Here is a 19,120-nt window from a genome sequence, read left to right as displayed (position 1 = left end):
GAAAACTCCAACTTATTAAATCTGAGCTCAGAAACTGGCTTACAAATGTTAGAGAGAAAAATAAGACTGACAATTATTGTATTTTTCAGAATGTAAGGTGTCCCAAAGAATTAATTTAAAATCTTTAAAGGACTTGTGAAGTGTAATCATCATTGTCATTTAAGAAACAAGGCAGTCAAGTTACAAGCAACAAGTTCACAAACAGTAGAATCATAGAACCTCTACAGTGCAGAAAGAGGCCATTCAGCCCATTGAGTCTGCACCAACCCTACAAGTCTGCAGCGCCCCCCCCAGACCCAGTCCCCTATCGTATTCTGTCACCCCACATTTACCATGGTTGATCGAACTAGCCTATGCATCCGTGAGCACTACGGACAATTTCAGTATGACCATTCCATCTAACCTGCACACCTTTGGACTGACTAAAACATTTATGACTAAAGCAATGGCAAATAATTTATTTTAATGGCGTGAGTATAATATTACCATGCAAATCAAAGAGAACTCCCACACTTTTCCCTCAAATAATGTAATGGAATTTTTTATCCCCACCTGCAAAGGTGTTTTAATGTCTTATCTGAAAGGCAATTCTTCCTCAGTATAGAACTGGAGTGTTAGTCTATACTTTTGTGCTCAACTCTGGAACTGAGACTTGAGCACAAAATTTTCTGATTCCAAGACAAGTGAGTCACACCTGACAAAAAAAACTAATAATGTCTGGACAGACAGACTTCATCTTGTGAGTATAGGGAGATTTTTTCTGTATTTTTCAAAATATGTACCAACAGGTAACATTATTACAAATTACAGATAGGCTATCAGGAGTACAAGTTATTCATAGACCAACAATGAATTGTTGGTTTACTATTGGTTATGAAGGGAATTGGAATGTTATCATTTTCTATTCTTTATCAGTGCAATGCTTTACAATTAGATAACTTAGTTTTAAAGTTCAATTCACCCTCAGTATCTCTCTTTACCTTATCACAAGTAATCTGCTTCTCTGAACATTACAGCTTTAAAGCTGGGCTCTAAAGTCACAAAGATCCTCAGTTATAGGAACCTAAACTTCTAAGGTAAGTATCAATGATACATGATTAATGCTGACTGAAGAAGGATTTGCAATTTTATTTTCACAACCATTAGACATTCTAAAATCCTTTACAGAAAAAAATAGTAATCGTGAATTGCAGCCTCTGTCCTCAAGTGTTAAACTATCAGCTAATTTGCACTCAGCAAGTTCTCACGAAGAATAATAAACTAAAGACCAGGTAATCTGTTTTGAACATGTTAGTCATGAAATTAACGTTGGCTAGAACAGTGAAAGAGATTAGGCCTGATAAGAAAAGGTAATCAATTTAAAACATTAACTCTCTTTCTTTCCACAGATGCTGACGAACCTGTTGAACATTTCTTGCATTTTCTGCTTGTATATCACTTGGAGAGCCTGCCTACTCTTTAGCTTGAAATAGTGCTTTGGGAATCTTTTGTCTCCATCTGAAGGGCCTTGTAGGGTACATCTAACCGTACATTTGATGCATCAGCCTAGATTTAGAGGGTTTTTTCCAATGGGTGAAAATAAATCACAAACGAATTAATAAAGCCTGCTTGCTTGAAAGTCTACATTCAGCACATAATTTTGATTCTGATTACTAATTACCGTAATGTTTGAACTTGCCTGGAGTGGCTAAATCTGTAGGTTTAGCTCACAAGTGCTTACATAATGCACTATGGAGCGGCATATGTCAGCACCTTACCCCCATTTCTATTGAAGGCATTTTCAAAATTAATTTATGGGATTTCGTCATCGCTAGTTTAGCCAGCATTTATTATCCGTCTCAATTCTCTCTTCATAAAATGGTGAGGAGCTACCTTCTTGAACTTTAATAGTGTTTGGAGTATATGTACATTTGCACTATTTAGGGAAGGATGTCTTGGATATTGATCCAGCAACGGTGGCACGGCACGGTGGCACAGTGGTTAGCACTGCTGCCTCACAGCGCCAGAGACCCGGGTTCAATTCCTGCCTCAGGCGACTGACTGTGTGGAGTTTGCACGTTCTCCCCGTGTCTGTGTGGGTTTCCTCCGGGTGCTCCGGTTTCCTCCCACAGTCCAAAGATGTGCAGGTCAGGTGAATTGGCCATGCTAAATTGCCCGTAGTGCTGGGTAAGGGGTAAATGTAGGGGTATGGGTGGGTTGTGCTTCGGCGGGTCGGTGTGGACTTGTTGGGCTGAAGGGCCTGTTTCCACACTGTAATCTAATCTAATCAACAGCAAAGGAACACTGATACAGTTCCTAAACCGGATGGTGTGTGGCTTGCTGGGAATCTTTCAGGTGGTCGTACTCTACTGCATCAGTAGCCCTTGCCATTTGAGGTGACAGAGGTAATTTGTTTGAGAGACACTGTCAGACGAGTCTTAGTGAATTACTGCAGTACATCTTATAGATGATACACACTGCTGCCACTGTGCATGGGAGTGAATGGGGAAAATGTGAATAAAGTGCCAATCAAGTATTCACTTTGTCTTGGACAGTGTTGAGATTCTTGAGTATTATTGAGTATTCAGTCAAGTAAAGAATATTCCAACATACTCCTGAATTGTAGATGGTGGGCAGAGAGTGAGTTACATGCAACAGAATTCCAAGCCTCTATCCCTCTCTTGTGGACAGTCTATATGGCTGATCTAGTTAATTTTCTAGTCAATGGTAATCCCCAGAATATTGATAATGGGGGATTCAGCAATGGTAATGCTATTAAATATATATGGCAAAAGTTAGATTCTCCCTCTTTGGAGAGTCATTGCTGGCACTTGAGTGACATGAATTTTGCTTGCCATTTATCAAACCAAACCTGGATATTGTCTAGGTCTTGTTGCACATGAGCATAAGTTGCTTCAGTGTCTGATGAGGAACTATGAATAGTAATGCGCAATCATCAGTAAATATCCACACTTCTGATCTTATAATGGAAGGAAGCTGCTTGACAATTTGGCCGAAGATGATTGGGCCGATAACACTTCCCTGAGGAACTCTTGCAGCAATGTCCTGGGACTGAACTAATTGACTTCCAAAGCCACAATCACCTTCCTTTGTCCTAGAATTGACTCTAATCAATTGATTCTCACTGATTCCAATTTTGCTATGGTTTCTTGATTCCATACATGGTCAAAAGCTGCCTTTATGTCAAGAGCAGTCACTCTTAGTTCACCTCTGGGAAATTCAGCTTTTTGTCTGTGTGGATGAAGGTTATAATGAAATATGGAATGGAGTGTCCTGGCAGAACCCAAACTGAGCAGCATGGAGTAGGTTAGTGCTGAGGAAGTGCTACATGATAGTACTGTTGATAACTCTTCCATCACTTTGCTGAAAATTGATGTTAAGACTGAACAACTGGAAATTGGTGTAGATTTATCTTACATTTTGTGCACAGGACATACCTGGGCAATTTTCCATATTTCTGGGTGAATACCAATATTATAGCTATACTGGAAGAATCTTTGAGAAGATGTATAGCTCAGGTTGACAGTCAGTTTGTAAGTTTGCTCTATAAGCTGCAAGGTTTGTTTTCAGACGTTTCATCACCATGCTAGGTAACATCATCAGTGAACCTCTGGTGAAGCACTGGTGTTCTGTCTCATTTGCTATTTATGTGTCTTGGTCTCTTAAGATGGCTGATATAATTTCTGTTTCTTTTTCTCAGAAGTTGGTAAATGGGGTCCAAATCTAAGTGTTTATTGATAGAGTTCCAATTTGAATGCCAAGCCTCTTGGAATTCCCGTGCGTGTCGCTGTTTGCCCTGTCCTAGGATCAATGTGTTGTCCCAGTCAAAGTGGTGTCCTTCTTCTCCTGCATGTTAGGATACTAGTGATAGTGGGTCATGTCTTTTAGTGGCTAGTTAGTGTTTGTGTATCCTGGTGCTAGTTTTCTGCCTGTCTGTCTGATGTAGTGTTTCTTGCAGTCCTTTCATGGTATTTTGTAAATGACATTCGTTTTGCTGGTTATGGGTATAGGGTCCTTCAGGTTCATCAGCCTTTGTTTAAGTGTGTTGGTAGGTTTGTGGGCTGTCATGATGCTAAGGGGTCAGATTATGTCTGCTAGTCACTTCAGAGATGTCTTTGATGTATAGTAATGTGACTCGAGTTTCTGGTCATGTTGTGTTTGCTTGTTTGGTTTTGTTGTTTAGGAATCGATGGACTGTGTTTATGGGGTACCCGTACGCTGTATAGGTATTTTTCTTCTGCTGCTCGTAGTTCCTGGGTGCTGCAGCGTATTGTGGCCTGATGCAGCTCCATTTGTGGGTATTGGGATGATTGCTTCCGTAGTTAAGTTTCTGGTCTGTGTGTGATCTGGTCATCGCTGGTTTAGTCAACATTTATCATTCATCTCAATTCTCTCTTCACAACATACAGACCAAATACTTAACTACCCACTATCACTAATATCCTTACATACACACAAAGAAGACACCACTTCGACTGGGTCAACACATCCATCCGAGGTAGGCTAAAAAGAGATATGCATGGGAATTCCTAGAGACCTGGCATTCAAACCGGAACACCATCAATAAACACATCGATTTGGATCCCATTTACCAAGTTCTGAGAAAAAGAACCAGAAATCACAACACCCACCTTAAGAGACCAAGACACATTCATAAAAAGCGGGACAGAAAACCAGCTCTTTACTGGAAGCTCACAGATGATGTTACCTAGCATGGTGATGAAACGTCTGAAAATGTACCTCCAGGAGTAAACTTACAACCGGATACTGGAACAACTTGGCTAGGGGCGCAGCAAGTTCTGGAGCACAAGTCTGTAGAATTATTGCTGAAAATGTTGCCTGAGCCCATAGTCTTTTCAACATCCAGTGGCTCAGCCTTTTCTATAACCCGGAAGACTGTTGATATATTTGACAGAAACCTTGACAGATTCCTAGATACTAAGGACATAAGAAATGGGGATAGTGTGGGAAGATGCCATTGAAGTAGATGATCAGCCATGAACCAGAATTGCAGAGCGGGCCTAAATCAACCTCACACATAAGTATAATATGATTTAGAAGTTTGAAGATGAAGAGTGTATGAAATTATGAAGGAGCTATTTCTCTTAAAAGAGAGCGCAATAATCAAGGGCATAGATTTAAAGTAATTGCAGAAGGGATGGAGGGGATTATTTTTACCAAGAGACAACGGAGGTGGAAACAAGAAGCTTAACATTACTTAGATATGAACTCTGTCTCTTCCAGGACAGAGGATGGAGCATTTGCTATATGGAACAAGCTGCCAGAGGAAGTGGTAGAGACAATAAAAACTGCAGATTCTGGAACCCAAGGTAGACATGCAGGAGGCTGGAAGAACACAGCAACCCAGGCAGCATCAGGAGGTGGAGAAGTCAACGTTTCAAGTGTAACCCTTTTTCAGGACCAAGTGGTAGAGACAGGTACAATTATTATTATTGTTATTTGGTCTATTATTTCCTTCCTTGTTTTAAACAATGCAACATGCGAGCAATCTGCAGCTAGTGAGGATTGGATGGTAATGGTCTGAGCCTTTACTGTTTCTTTTCACACTTAGTCTGAGATGCATTTTGAGGTTTGGTAGGGGCGTGGCAGAGTTCAAAATTAGGGGCCATTTGTTTAAGGTGAGGGGGAAAGATTTAAAGGGGTCCTGAGGGACAAATCTTTCACAAAGAGGGTGGTTCGTGTGTGAAATGAACTGCCTGAGGAAATGGTAGATGCAGATATAGCCAAAACATTTAAAAGTTATTTGGACAGGTACACAAACTGGAAAGGTTTAGAGGGATAGTGACCAAATGGAACTGATTTAGTTTGGGAAACTTGGTCGGCATGGACGAGTGGAACCAAAGGATTTGTTTCCGTGCTGTACGACTCTATGACTAATAGCCTTTGGCTGGCACGAACAGGATCATGGCTCCGTTTGTGCGGTGACATTTCCGTCTATCCCCCCCTTCCACTTCTATTTGAAGGTAATTGACCCGAAACACTGAACCCGCTTTTAACTCAGTAAAACTTACGCTGAGTTAAAATCGGACCCACGAACGCTGTCTGATTTCCAACAGCTGGTATCCAGGATACTGATGTCAGTGATTATATTTTAGCTGGAGTGCTAGCAGCATTCGTTAGGGTTTTAGAAAGAGCCCGGCACCGCTCGCTTTGCTCCCGCGTTCTCTTCCATTGTTCGGCAGCGCGTCACCGGCGCGGTGCGTCGTTCGTACGTACGTGGGAGGGGGTGGGCGCGGTCCGGGGCCGGTTTACGTGAAGGCCGGAGATTGTAAATGGGGAGACAAGAAGGTTGTCGGAGCGGAATGTACCGGGCTCCCGGGTTGTGGAAGGGCGCGCGGTGAATGCGCAGCACCCGGCCCCGCCCCGCGCTGAGCCGCGAGCCTGCTGCAGCGAGCGCCTGGAGCCATGTGAGAGCGACAGTATGTGTGTCAGTTGTTCAGCCGGGCTGCTTACTTCTCCTTCATGGTCGAGGTTTGCTTCAGAGAGGACGGGGCTACAATCCTCTCGACACTAAAACAGCCAGGTCCTTTTTTTCTCTTTCCAGAGGGTTTAATTCTGCTTGTTGGTTTGTATCGAGAAACCAACTAAGCAGTTTATATCTTTACACGAAGGGACAGGGAGGATTAAGATCGGGAGATTACTTGTATTTTTTAATAAAGGCGGGCGGTTGAGGAAGGAGACAACATCTAATGTTGTAGTTGATTGGCTTGAAAGTGAATATCATAGGTTTAAAGTCTCCTTCCTATACGAGCATGGCACCAAGTAAGGGCTGGGTTAGCACTATCACTGGTCAAGTGCCGATGTCGTGAACGGTATCAAATACCGATTGTTTTATTTGTATTTTTGTCAGATCAGTAAGGAAGCAAGCTTATTCTTGGCCCAGTGGCTTCAGGCAGCTGATGCTCATCCCCGACATATCTTTGAGTAACCGCCCAGCCGATCAGTCCATGACCTCTCAGCTGCCACTATAGTAACCGTCCAGTGTTCTCTCGTTGTTCTCTTCATTTTGGTCTTATATCCGTTTCTACACACTGGGCCACAAACAGCATAGGTAAGACTGTGTTTGTTACTTCTGTTTGGGAAAGGGTTCGGATATTTTAGTTCTGTTCGATTGTTTCGTTTCTTTCCCCCCCCCCCCCCCAAATCGCGGGTGTGGAAGTCATAAGCAAATATATTAGACGTTATTCAAGCAACAGGAAAACTAAGTCACCTGCCTTTTGACAGTCGTGATCAGAGTAAATGAACGATCAGGACGAGATGTTAAGCAAGATAAAGTGTACCTTTCACGCAAGTATTCTACAGGATTGATTGCGTAGGATTCCCAAATGTGGATAATCTGCATTTAGCCTAGAATCGTAAACTTTGTCTGGGACTAGTTTTTAATTTTGCCTTTTTAGAATCCAAAGTCATTGTTTATTTTTGTTAAACCGATTAAAGGAAGTTGATGTAAAATGACGCAAGTGGGTGTACAATAATTGAGTGTCATCCTGCTGATAGTCTCGTTCGAAATGCCTGTTGAAATGCAGTTTTCAAAGTTGACATTTGACACTTTTTTTTCTGTTGAATATGTTGAGGTTTTCTTTTCATTTTCTTTCAATTTTTGTTCTTATCGTACGAAAATGTTAATTGAATCCTTAGTCCAAATTTCCCTGAATTTCTTTGGTGTAGCGCTATGAGAGATCAATGCTAGCTTTAAGGTAAATGTATAGTGAATGGCGAAGACAAATACAATTTCCACATTTCAGATTTGTTCAGTAAAGAAGGGTTAACTTTGAGGTATTTGTATGTTTATAACTTAATCATTTTCTTTCTAGCAAAGCTTCCCAATATAAAATTGCTTTTGTGATTGCAATTTTGAAACAACTTTGGCTTTTGGACCAAATTAGTACAAATAATAGTGGCTTCATGATTGCACTTCAGTTTTTTATATGTACTGTGTTGTGCTCTCAAATGTAGGATACAGCTTTTTAAAGCTGAAAATGTGTTGCTGGAAAAGCGCAGTAGGTCAGGCTGCATCCAAGGAACAGGAGAATCGACGTTTTGGGCATAAGCCCTTCTTCAGGAATGAGGAAAGTGTCCCCAGGAGGCTAAGATAAAAGATAGGGAGGAGGGACTTGGGGGGAGGGGTGTTGGAAATGCGATAGGTGGAAGGAAGTCAAGGTGAGGGTGATAGGCCGGAGTGGGGTGGGGATGGAGAGGTCAGGAAGAAGATTGCAGGTTAGGAAGGCGGTGCTGAGTTCGAGGGATTTGACTGAGACAAGGTGAGGGGAGGGGAGGGGAAATGAGGAAACTGGAGAAATCTGAGTTCATCCCCTGTGGTTGGAGGGTTCCTAGGCGGAAGATGAGGCGCTCTTCCTCCAACCGTCGTGTTGCTATGGTCTGGCGATGGAGGAGTCCAAGGACCTGCATGTCCTTGGTGGAGTGGGAGGGGGAGTTGAAGTGTTGAGCTACGGGGTGGTTGGGTTGGTTGGTGCGGGTGTCCCAGAGGTGTTCTCTGAAACGTTCCGCAAGTTGGTGGCCTGTCTCCCCAATATAGAGGAGGCCACATCGGGTGCAGCGGATGCAATAGATGATGTGTGTGGAGGTGCAGGTGAATTTGTGGCGGATATGGAAGTATCCCTTGGGGCCTTGGAGGGAAGTAAGGGGGGAGGTGTGGGCGCAAGTTTTGCATTTCTTGCGGTTGCAGGGGAAGGTGCCGGGAGTGGAGTTTGGGTTGGTGGGGGGTGTGGACCTGACGAGGGAGTCACAGAGGGAGTGGTCTTTTCGGTCCGTTTGGAGGTAGTGGAAATGACTGCGACTGATACCCCAATTTCCCCCCAGGCGTGGTCAACAATGCCCTCCACCGCACTGCAATTTCCCCCAGACGTGGTCGACGATGCCCTCCACCGCATCTCTTCCACTTCCCGTTCCTCCGCCCTTGAGCCCCGCCCCTCCATCCGCCACCAGGACAGAACCCCGCTGGTCCTCACCTACCACCCCACCAACCTCCATGTACAGCGTATCATCTGCCGTCATTTCCGCCACCTCCAAACTGACCCCACCACCAGGGATATATTTCCCTCCCCTCCCCTATCAGCGTTCCGAAAAGACCACTCCCTCCGTGACTCCCTCGTCAGGTCCACACCCCCCACCAACCCAACCTCCACTCCCGGCACCTTCCCCTGCAACTGCAAGAAATGCAAAACTTGCGGCCACACCTCCCCCCTTACTTCCCTCCAAGGCCCCAAGGGATACTTCCATATCTGCCACAAATTCACCTGCATCTCCACACACATCATCTATTGCATCCGCTGCACCTGATGTGGCCTCCTCTATATTGGGGAGACAGGCCACCAACTTGCGGAACGTTTCAGAGAACACCTCTGGGACACCCGCACCAACCAACCCAACCACCCCGTGGCTCAACACTTCAACTCCCCCTCCCACTCCACCAAGGACATGCAGGTCCTTGGACTCCTCCATCGCCAGACCATAGCAACACGACGGCTGGAGGAAGAGTGCCTCATCTTCCGCCTAGGAACCCTCCAACCACAAGGGATGAACTCAGATTTCTCCAGTTTCCTCATTTTCCCCCCCCCCCCCACCTCGTCTCAGTCAAATCCCTCGAACTCAGCACCGCCTTCCTAACCTGCAATATTCTTCCTGACCTCTCCGCCCCCACCCAACTTCAGCCAATCACCCTCACCTCGACCTCCTTCCACCTATTGCATTTCCAACGCCCCTCCCTCAAGTCCCTCCTCCCTATCTTTTATCTTAGCCTGCTGGACACACTTTCCTCAATCCTGAAGAAGGGCTTATGCCCAAAACGTCGATTCTCCTGTTCCTTGGATGCTGCCTGACCTGCGCTTTTCCAGCAACACATTTTCAGCTCTGATCTCCAGCATCTGCAGTCCTCACTTTGTCCTACAGCTTTTTAAAGTTAATTGTAAATAATGTAGATTAGTAGCACAGTTACACTCTTAATAATTCTGCTGTCTTGCTCAAGATGTCTCCAATCAGATCTCAACCTGGCGTGAGTATGCAGTGGCTCAAGTAAGAGACTCCAGATGTGTTTAGGTTCTCCACTGAGGGAGGTATAATCTAGTGCAGTGTCAGTTTAAAAAGTGTTCAGATGATGTAATTTTAAGGATTTTGTAATTTTAAAAAGTGTTTTGAAAAAAGCAAATGCTTGCACTTGTGCTCAAAATAATTGTTTCGTTGAAGTTGGAAAGCTTATTCCTGGCAGCAGGTCTACAATTCAGAGTATTCAGCTGCAAATCCTCCTCCAGAAATGGAACATAACAACTGCAGATTTAGTATAGCTGAATTTTGTCCACTACCACACTTTTTATATAGGTTTTCATGATAAACGTGTCCAACTTGTGACTGATTCAGTTTTGTACAGTTCATTTCATTAGTTACATTTTGCACTTGGTTTACTTATACACAATGACCTTGACAGCTACTGCCCTTTGGGCAATAGCTGATTTGCTCCCTAGACATTTCTCAAGCTTCATTGCAAGCTGTGCAGTTGCTGAGTTCTACTTCATAGTATGACCTTTCAATGCTGAATACTATCATAAGATTCAGACACCAATACTTTTCTTTGTGTTCCTTTAGCTCCCTGTCACCAGTATTTTTGAACAATGATCTGCAAGGTTATAACACATTTAGGACTTCTTCAGTACCAATTAAGTGATGACAAGAAATAACTATATCACTTTTATGTCATTACGTAGAACAAACATTAATCGCAACATGTTTGCCAAATGAAGTACAATTTACTATGTTATAGAACTTGCATGTATGTGTTAATCTTATTGTGTTTATTTTTCCCTCTTTTTTTTTCATTTTGTGCAATAATCTATCATTGTTTCTGCAGGGCTCAGTCGAGGCATGGCAATGAACAGAAAGGAAATACAGCATGGTAGCTGGGTTTTCGTGAAAGGCACAATCCGATTTCTTTTTATGGTCGTCAACAACCTGGTTGCGATTCCATCTTATGTTTTGTATCTCATAGTTCTTCAGCCATTGAAATTGATTGATAGTAAGCTGTTCTGGCACATTGAAGGAATAATGTTCAAATGGCTGCTGGCTATGGTGTCTTCATGGGGTTGGACAGCAGGCTATACAGGTAAGAATTTAAGAGGAGTTGATTATAGATTTTCATATTGCCAAATGAAGTACAATTTACTATGTTATAGTACTTGCATGTATGTGTTAATCTTATTTTAGCAATCAATAAGCTATCATCAATGTGGTTTTTCTTTGTTTCTCGAGCACTTGATCCATAGTTATTCTGTTGTGTTGGTAGGTAACCTGGTCCAACAATTTCAGTGTCTCACTTATAATTGTACAGTAATAATATTTATACAAGTCTTGTCCTATGGCACTTTTAAAATGATTTTTATTTGTTCTTCTTTGTAGATAGTATTAAATGCTATTTAGGTTCCTGAATGAATAGAAACACTTGTGATTTTCATTTTTTTTTTAAAAGAAAGTTTTTTTGTAAAAAGGCATGTTTCAAAGAGGAAACCTATACTTGCTAATATTTGGTGCTAACTAGCACTAGTTTACATCCAATAACTTTCCTTGTGGCTTGATGGTGTCAGATTGGCTCAAACGTTTTTACCTCCAGTCACAAATTTTTGGGATCAAATCCCAAAGTAGAGTTTGAGCCAAAAAATCAGATCTAACACTCCCATGGAGTACCGACTGAGTGCTGGAGGAGCTGTCTTTCAGCTGGAATGTTAAGTCCATTTCTCATCTTCCTACTGAATCAAATGTAACAATCTCTTGAAACTATTTTGAAGAAGAGCTGGGGAGTTATCCCTGGTATAAAACAAAAAGTTTTGGAGAAATTAAGCACATCTGAGAGCATCTGTGGAGAGAGAAACAGAATTAATATTGATTCCTAACTCAAAATAGTCAAGGGCCTCAACATTAACTCTGTTTCGCTCTCCACAGATGCTAACCTGTGGAGTTCTCCAGCATTTCCTGTTATTATTTCAGATCTCCAGCAGCTGCAGTATTTTGTTTTTATTTGAGTTTTTCATAGCATTCTGGATGATATTTAAGCATCTCCAACATCACATTGTGATCATTATCACAGTGATGTTTGTGGAAGCTTGCTGTATGTAAATTGGCTGACTGTAATTAGTTTGCTGTAAAGGACTTTGAAATATCTGATGGTCTTGAAAAACATAAATGAAAGTTTTTTTTTTAGAATTATTGAATATACTTTTATTAAGGAATAAAATCAGCACAAGTATAAAACATCCATTCAAAATGTACATTTTTGATCACATTCATTCATCTTCTGTAACCCACTATTCCTCACTAGAATTGTTTTGTGCATACTATTGGATCTTTTAGTGTGTTTAAAAAAAACTCTACAAGTTGTTGATGTTCATGCTGTTGTTAGAATTGGTGATGAGATTAAAAAATACAGAATTCTGTGGGATAGTACACTACTGAGAATTCCTGTCCTCGATGTTTTGTTGAACGATTTTACCCTCATCTGTGTTTTCTTTTCATTGTACTCTATGATGCAGCTCTCCTTTGGCAAGTGTCTTAAATCAGGATTTCTACCCTCATACAAGACATAATATAAGACAATGTATTTGTGGGAAGATCCTGCATGACCTGCCAGCTCCCTAATGGAAGCGAGTTGGTGCTAAATTTACTCAAAATATTTAATGACATTATATTATGCTGAGAGCTGTGATTCAAATGATTTGCCCAGCAACCCATTGGATGCTGAAGTAAAATATCTAACGACATTAAATAGATACACTTAACAAATATCAGTATTTAGTAAAGAATGTATGTGGGGATATTATATACATCATTAATGCAATGGAAATGAAAGATATTGAAGAGCTTCAAAGTCTGTGAAACACCTGATTTTCTTTGTCACCAAAGTACAGTGAGGCCATCTTTTAAAAGCTGCTCCTACCTCTACCATCCTCTTACCCATCAAACTAATTCCCATCTCCCTAGTTTTGAATGCTCATCTTCCACCCATCTACACTCTAGCAAAATGATGCCATTCTAGAGGCCCATCTTATGCTCCTTTGGCTGTGTTCTCTCTAGATTGCTGATGTCCCAACAAAGTAATTGATACTCTTTTTCTTTCAAGACCTCCATCATCTACCTCAACTTCTTACTCTTCTGTTCTTTCACGCTACTGCTGTGTTTCCACCTTCCTTCCTTCCTTCACCCATCTCAGCACAAGGCTTGATCGTGTTGTGACCTGATCAATGCTTATTTCTCCCTCGACCTTCTGTTGAAATCCTTGCAATCAGATTTCATCCCTCCCATAGCAGAAAGAGGCTAAGCAATGACAGATTGGTTCCAATTTTACGTGAACAGAATGTTTCTGCCAGTAGTTTTTTTTTCCTCAGTGCACATTGTCTCCTCCAAAATTCTTTGGGGATTTATCATTGGTCCTAACTGCTTCTAGATTTTTGCCCTTTAGTGACATCATTTGCAGAAATTGAATTATTAGACACTTGACAGTACAGATTTTGAATACTGCTGAAAAGATGGATATGTTGCTGAAGCTTTTCACTTTGTATTCATCAATATAAATTCGAGTGCTAAATTTCAAACTATTGTAACAATTTGTACTATAGGAGAGAAGAGAAAATGCTAATTATTTAGCAGCTTGACTGACTGCTTCATTTAGGAGGAAGTGAGGACTGCAGATACTGGAGATCAGAGCCCTGATTCCTGTTGAAGGGCATATGCCCGAGACATCGATTCTCCTGCTCTCCTCGGATGCTGTCTAACCTGCTGTGCTTCTCTAGCACCGCATTCTCTACTCTGCCTCATTTGAGGAATTGAACATTCTGCAGTCATCAGAAAATACCGCCTCTAACCTTATGATCAAGGCAAGGTCAGGGAGGCTTACGCTGCAGTTTAGAGTCCTACCTCATGAATAGAAGGCCTGGATTCCAGAGTTAGTGATATTTTAGGAGGTCTAGTGTTGCAGTGGTAATTGTTCGACGTTTCTTGATTCGAAAAAGTCTACCTTAAAAATATCTTTGGAGTGATGTCTTGGAGCTATTGATTGGTCTCCAGTAGCCATAAGTTTCTTGTGTATGTTTAATTTCCATGCACTTATTTGACTGAATTTTTGTCTACCCCTCCTACCTAACCTTTAGTTCAATCTCCCCTTCTTTTCACTTGCGTCGCTATGAAACATCTTAGGCCTAGGAAATTATTGTTGGTTTAAAAGCATTGAATACAAGCAATTAATGAGACTAGGCACATTTCCAAAGACCGGCAAGTTGCTCTGAGTCTCCTGACAACTTACTAGTGACCATTTCATAGGCCATTAGACTTTGGACATATACCAGCAATTTGATTGGAATAGGATGTAAGGGGGGAAAAAAAAGAGAGAATTTTGAAGTAAGAACAGTGTGTCTGTATTTCAGAGAACAAGGCTGAGAGCAGCTTAATGTTTTTTAAAAAGACATTTGAATGTTATTATTTTAATTGAGATATATTGTCAGTATGCATTATTGGAGAAATGTTCCCTGTTCATACCGAGCCACTTTGGACATGAAGTATCTGAGCACTATTTTACATATCTTTGAACATACTGTGACTTGATGTTGAACTAATCCAGTAAGTAGCTATTGTTTGCTGGATGTGATCCTACATTACACCACCATGTTTTAGTCGTGTTATTTGTAGGGGGCGGGAGGGGTTGTTGCAGTGTAGACTTCTAAATTACAAGCAATGTATAATTGCAATAGTAATTGGCATTATGTAGTAATATGTAGTTAAGTTGTTAATTGTGAACATTTTGATGTGGTCTTGTGCAGATTTGCTACAATTTGTCCTATTCAGGATTTCTCAGATTTTGTTCTTGCACAGTAACCTACTGCTGGGGTCAGCATTCCACTCTGTTTCCATGGCATTGCTGTGTGAGTGCTGGATGGCAATATTCCATGATGGCCTAATAAATATATGTGCACTTCCTGTTTGTCTCCCACGTTAATGGTGCCTTTTATTAACCATGATTGGTGAAACTAATGAAGTTGAACCCATAATTTCTTGTCCTTTTCACAGAGCACCTGTGAGCTTGAACAGAATCTATTTATTTAAAAAATAAGCCTGAAGAAAATTACAAATAACATCAAAAGATTAACAGAATGTAATGGAAGTTGTATTGACTTGGACTGTCATTTACATGTCAGCTCTAATCGGAGTGAAGGTCTGACAGTAATAGAAGCTACTAGTACTCAGAGTTGAAGTGGTTCAACTGGAGGACTGTGTCACAGCCATGGAATTTCTATTATCAGCAAGTCCTAAGGACTTGCAAGTTTGTTAAGCATGATCACACTCTCATAATTCCCAGGCAACATGAGTGAAAAGAGAAACAGTTATGCTTTGAATCAAACATGACATAAATTGTCATGTCTTATTTCCTGGAATTCCATACTGACTCTTGATTTCCTTACTGTGCTTATTTAGATATTTGATTAGTGCCTCCTTAAGTATCTGTTCCAGAGCAAGCCCACAACAAATGTCAGGCTCCCTCGATCTTTGCTTTCCTGGATTGCCCTTGTACTTTTCAAAAAAAACTATTCATTTTATCTTTTATCTACTTTCCAATCATTAAGGAACTGCTCCCATTTCTAACAATTTCCCAATAATAGTGCTGTGCTCATGACCAGTTTCATGGATCACTTGTAGGAAGTTCAACTTGGCCTGATGCCTTGTTTCCCTTTACTAACTAAGGTTGAGTTTCAGACTCTACTCCTTTCTCAGTAATGCTGGAAATACAATCACTTTTCTGGATGTCTCTGTGAACACAAAGTATAATCGATTTAATATTTTCTGTCATGGCGTTATTTCCTTTTCTGTGCAGTTGTGCTTAACTGTTTGCTGAGAGTATATATTTGCCATTTATTTTATTATTCCCTGCCATACTATACTCCATTCCCAGTTTCTTTTTTGATGTCAGTTTTTTTTTCTTTTCAATCCATTGTGCAACTTGTGACTTTAGAGAGATCCACCCTCTAACATTTTTCAAAGATAACTTTTATTGCTGGCAATGTTGCTCGCTGCTTTCTGTTACTCTAATTTCTAACAGCAAGTGTGAATTTTTTTCAATGATTGTATATTGTATTCTTTTTATTGTTGGTTACAGCACATGCTTGATTATAGTTTGTTACTAATAATTGCCACTCCAGGCTGCAGAGAACGTAGAGCCCACACTGGGGGCTTTATACACCTTGGGGCAAAGTAAAACTGAAGTCAAGTCAGGATAGCCTTTTTATGATGGACTGACTTTTGTCATTGTTTTTAGGTGAGGATGCATCTCGCATTCCAAGTTTTAGAATCAATGGGTCAGAAAATGTCAGTTACATTTCTTAGGGCTGTTTACAGCATGTGTATATATTCGGCAATTGCAGTTTACTAGGTAAAGTTACATTTAGAATCCTGTGTATGTTAGTTAATTTCTCCATGCTAGATAAACTATGAGAGATGCAATTATAATGTGCATTATTCAGGAATACGGTAGAACCTCGATTATCCGAATGAGGCAGGCGCGAAGTATTTTGTTCGGATAACTGGAAACAAATGGTAATTTGAGTGCCGATTATCAAAAATTTCTTGGTTATCCAGCAATGCACACCATAATGCCGTTTAACTGATAACTGCTGAGTTGCCTAATGCCGAGACCTTGAGATCTTGTTCAGATAATCTGAAATTTGGATACTTGAAGTTCTAATGTATTTTAAAAGTACCAAGAGCTGTGCTGTGGGCCGTATCACAGAATCACAATGCTGAGAAAGACCATTTGGCTCAGATGATCCATACCAGTGTTTATGCACTACATATGCCTCTTTCTCACTGCAGAGGCATCAGTTATTTTTAAATCACTGATGTCGGGGATCAGCATGTGATTTTTGATATCAAAGACTTTTGCCATTTGAGGAACATGAGTAAAGTGTATAATTATTAATATCCATTTTGTATTGAATTTTATTCTGTGACCAATTATACCGGGACCCTCAACTGGCAGGTCCAAACCCCGTTTGATCAGAAATTCTTACATATTCCTTTGTTTTAAAAAAAACATGTATCATCCCAGTATCCATCAAAGCACACTGACATTTATGCAAAGCATGGACCAGAAGTATTAGACCGTCGTCAGTTATTGGCATTCTACTAATCCAAGAGAATCAAAATCCCCACAAAACACTTGTACTGGTCTGATGCAGTGCATAACATCAATTGGAAATGTCAGATTGGGGAAAAATATGTTCTAAATCTAATTGTAGGCCTGGTGTCCTTAAGCATGTATTGTTTAAGAAGCAATAGCAATTGTGCCAGGTTAACATAGTACTCTTTAATGCTTACTCCTACAGAACAAAATCCAACCACCAAATCAAACTACGCTGCAGAAATTCACCCCCAAATTCTCATTCCCTCATTGAATATGAACTACTCTTCTTCCATCCCCACCTCTGGTTAAGACATCCTATGTTTTCATCCAGAACTTGAGGGCAATTTACGCTTGTCTTGGCATCCAAATGAGCACAAATTTTATCCACCCATTAGGTTGAACTTGCCAATCTTATGATCTCCTAAATGTTTCAAAATGACCATTTAACAATTTTTTACATTTTGTCATTCTATTTATTCTAGAGAAACTTTGGATGATGCTTTTGCAAGACTAGTTTCTTGTTCTTATGCTGATTATTGACTCATGAATGAGCTTGACTGTCAGAAATGGATGGATATTTTTGTTTAAAACAAAGAAGCCTTTCCACCAAAAGAAGAACAAATCTGGTTGTTTTGCCACTTGAAGTGAGAAAAAAAAATTATTGCAGCTACGTTACAAACTTCATGAATTTTATTGCTTTTGTCTTTGTTGCATGGTATTCTTGGACTTGCGCATGGTATTCTTGAATTGGCTTTTTCTCAGGTTATGCTGAAGCCCAATTTATTCTGGGCAAAAGTGAGGTCAGTTTCCAGTCAGTACCGTGTTAAATTATTGTGGCTAGATTCCAATAAAAGAGTTTTGACTGGGTAGAAAGTGCACATATGAACAGTCACACAAATAACTTAGTTATTTCACTAGCTGGTCTTGCTGATCAGCACATATTCAGTTGATCACACTGTGATCTTTCCCAGAAACTTGCAGACACTTGCTGTTCATGTGAAAAAGGATCACTTCATTGAGGTTAGGACAGAAAATTCTGGCCGTATATGGGACTTTGCTGCGTTGCTGTGAAGCATCAGTTTCATAAATTCTCAATCACTTTGAAATGCTGGACTGTCATAGGCAAACTGCTGCCATTTCCTCATAGATATTTGTAATCAATCTATTCGGAGAAGTTATTATACGACTCTGGTTGAGGAAGGTCTTGAACCCAGGGTTGCTGGCTCAGAAGTGGGGGCATGACCATTACTCCACGAAAACCACCCTTTCTTATAACAAAGCCTCACTAACATTAACCGGATGGGTGATCTTTTTGTAGTTGAGGGAGAAATAATGGCAAGATACTAGAGGGACTTGTTGGCCCTCTTTCAGTAGTGCCTTGAGGTAACTAGTTGAATAAGTGGAATATCTGATTGACACCATCAAAACTAAGTGGAAGTCAACCAAAACTACCTTTTTAAGTAATAGGGAGACTTAAATCTGCAGTCTTTGTATTCCATGACTGAGTCATCTGAATGTGGCTACCAAAGTGCAGCTGTAGTGGATCTGAAATTTTAAATGCCTGTGGGAATAAACAAAAAGACAAAGTTGGATAGCTTTCACTCTGGTGATATAAGTGCTTGTTTCCAAGATCATGTTTGTGTTGTTCTAATTTTTGGTTATGTCCTTGACCAGTACTTCATATGTGATTTCTAATGTTTTGATTCCTAACATTGTGGACACTAATAACTTAGTCATTTCACTAGCAAATATTCAGTTGTCTCTAGGAATTCATTGAAACCATATTTTGTAAGGCCAGAATGCTCATAATATAACGATGTTTAACAGCCAAAAAAAAAGTAGTAGTAATGTTATAATATTTTACCCATGTAAACTATTTTTTGTATATTTGTATTTCTTATTGCTACAGATTTGTTGATAGTGATGAGGGAA

At 40.7% G+C, this 19,120-nt stretch overlaps 1 protein-coding gene across 8 annotated transcripts in view; it reads left to right on the top strand.

The window, feature by feature from the left end:
* The first annotated feature begins 6,265 nt into the window (after positions 1-6,265).
* Positions 6,266-19,120, top strand: part of lpgat1 (lysophosphatidylglycerol acyltransferase 1) — a 131,339-nt gene continuing 118,484 nt past the window's right edge. The window contains exons 1-3 of one of the 8 annotated variants that reach the window (XM_043695877.2): positions 6,270-6,440; positions 6,872-7,072; positions 10,883-11,134. In XM_043695877.2, the coding sequence (XP_043551812.1) occupies positions 10,897-11,134 (238 nt within the window). In that variant the 5' untranslated portion in view covers positions 6,270-6,440; positions 6,872-7,072; positions 10,883-10,896. Of the gene's footprint in view, positions 6,545-6,871; positions 7,073-10,882; positions 11,135-19,120 lie in introns of all 8 variants that reach the window. The other 7 variants (XM_043695878.2, XM_043695882.2, XM_043695884.2 and 4 more) reach the window with 7 other exon arrangements.

Source organism: Chiloscyllium plagiosum, unplaced genomic scaffold, assembly GCF_037043375.1.
Source record: "Chiloscyllium plagiosum isolate Xiang-an unplaced genomic scaffold, Cpla_swu_hap1 HiC_scaffold_10, whole genome shotgun sequence".
In the NCBI taxonomy this organism is placed as follows: domain Eukaryota; kingdom Metazoa; phylum Chordata; class Chondrichthyes; order Orectolobiformes; family Hemiscylliidae; genus Chiloscyllium; species Chiloscyllium plagiosum.
Note: the sequence above shows the minus strand (reverse complement) of the source record. Positions and strands in the feature narration are given on the sequence as shown.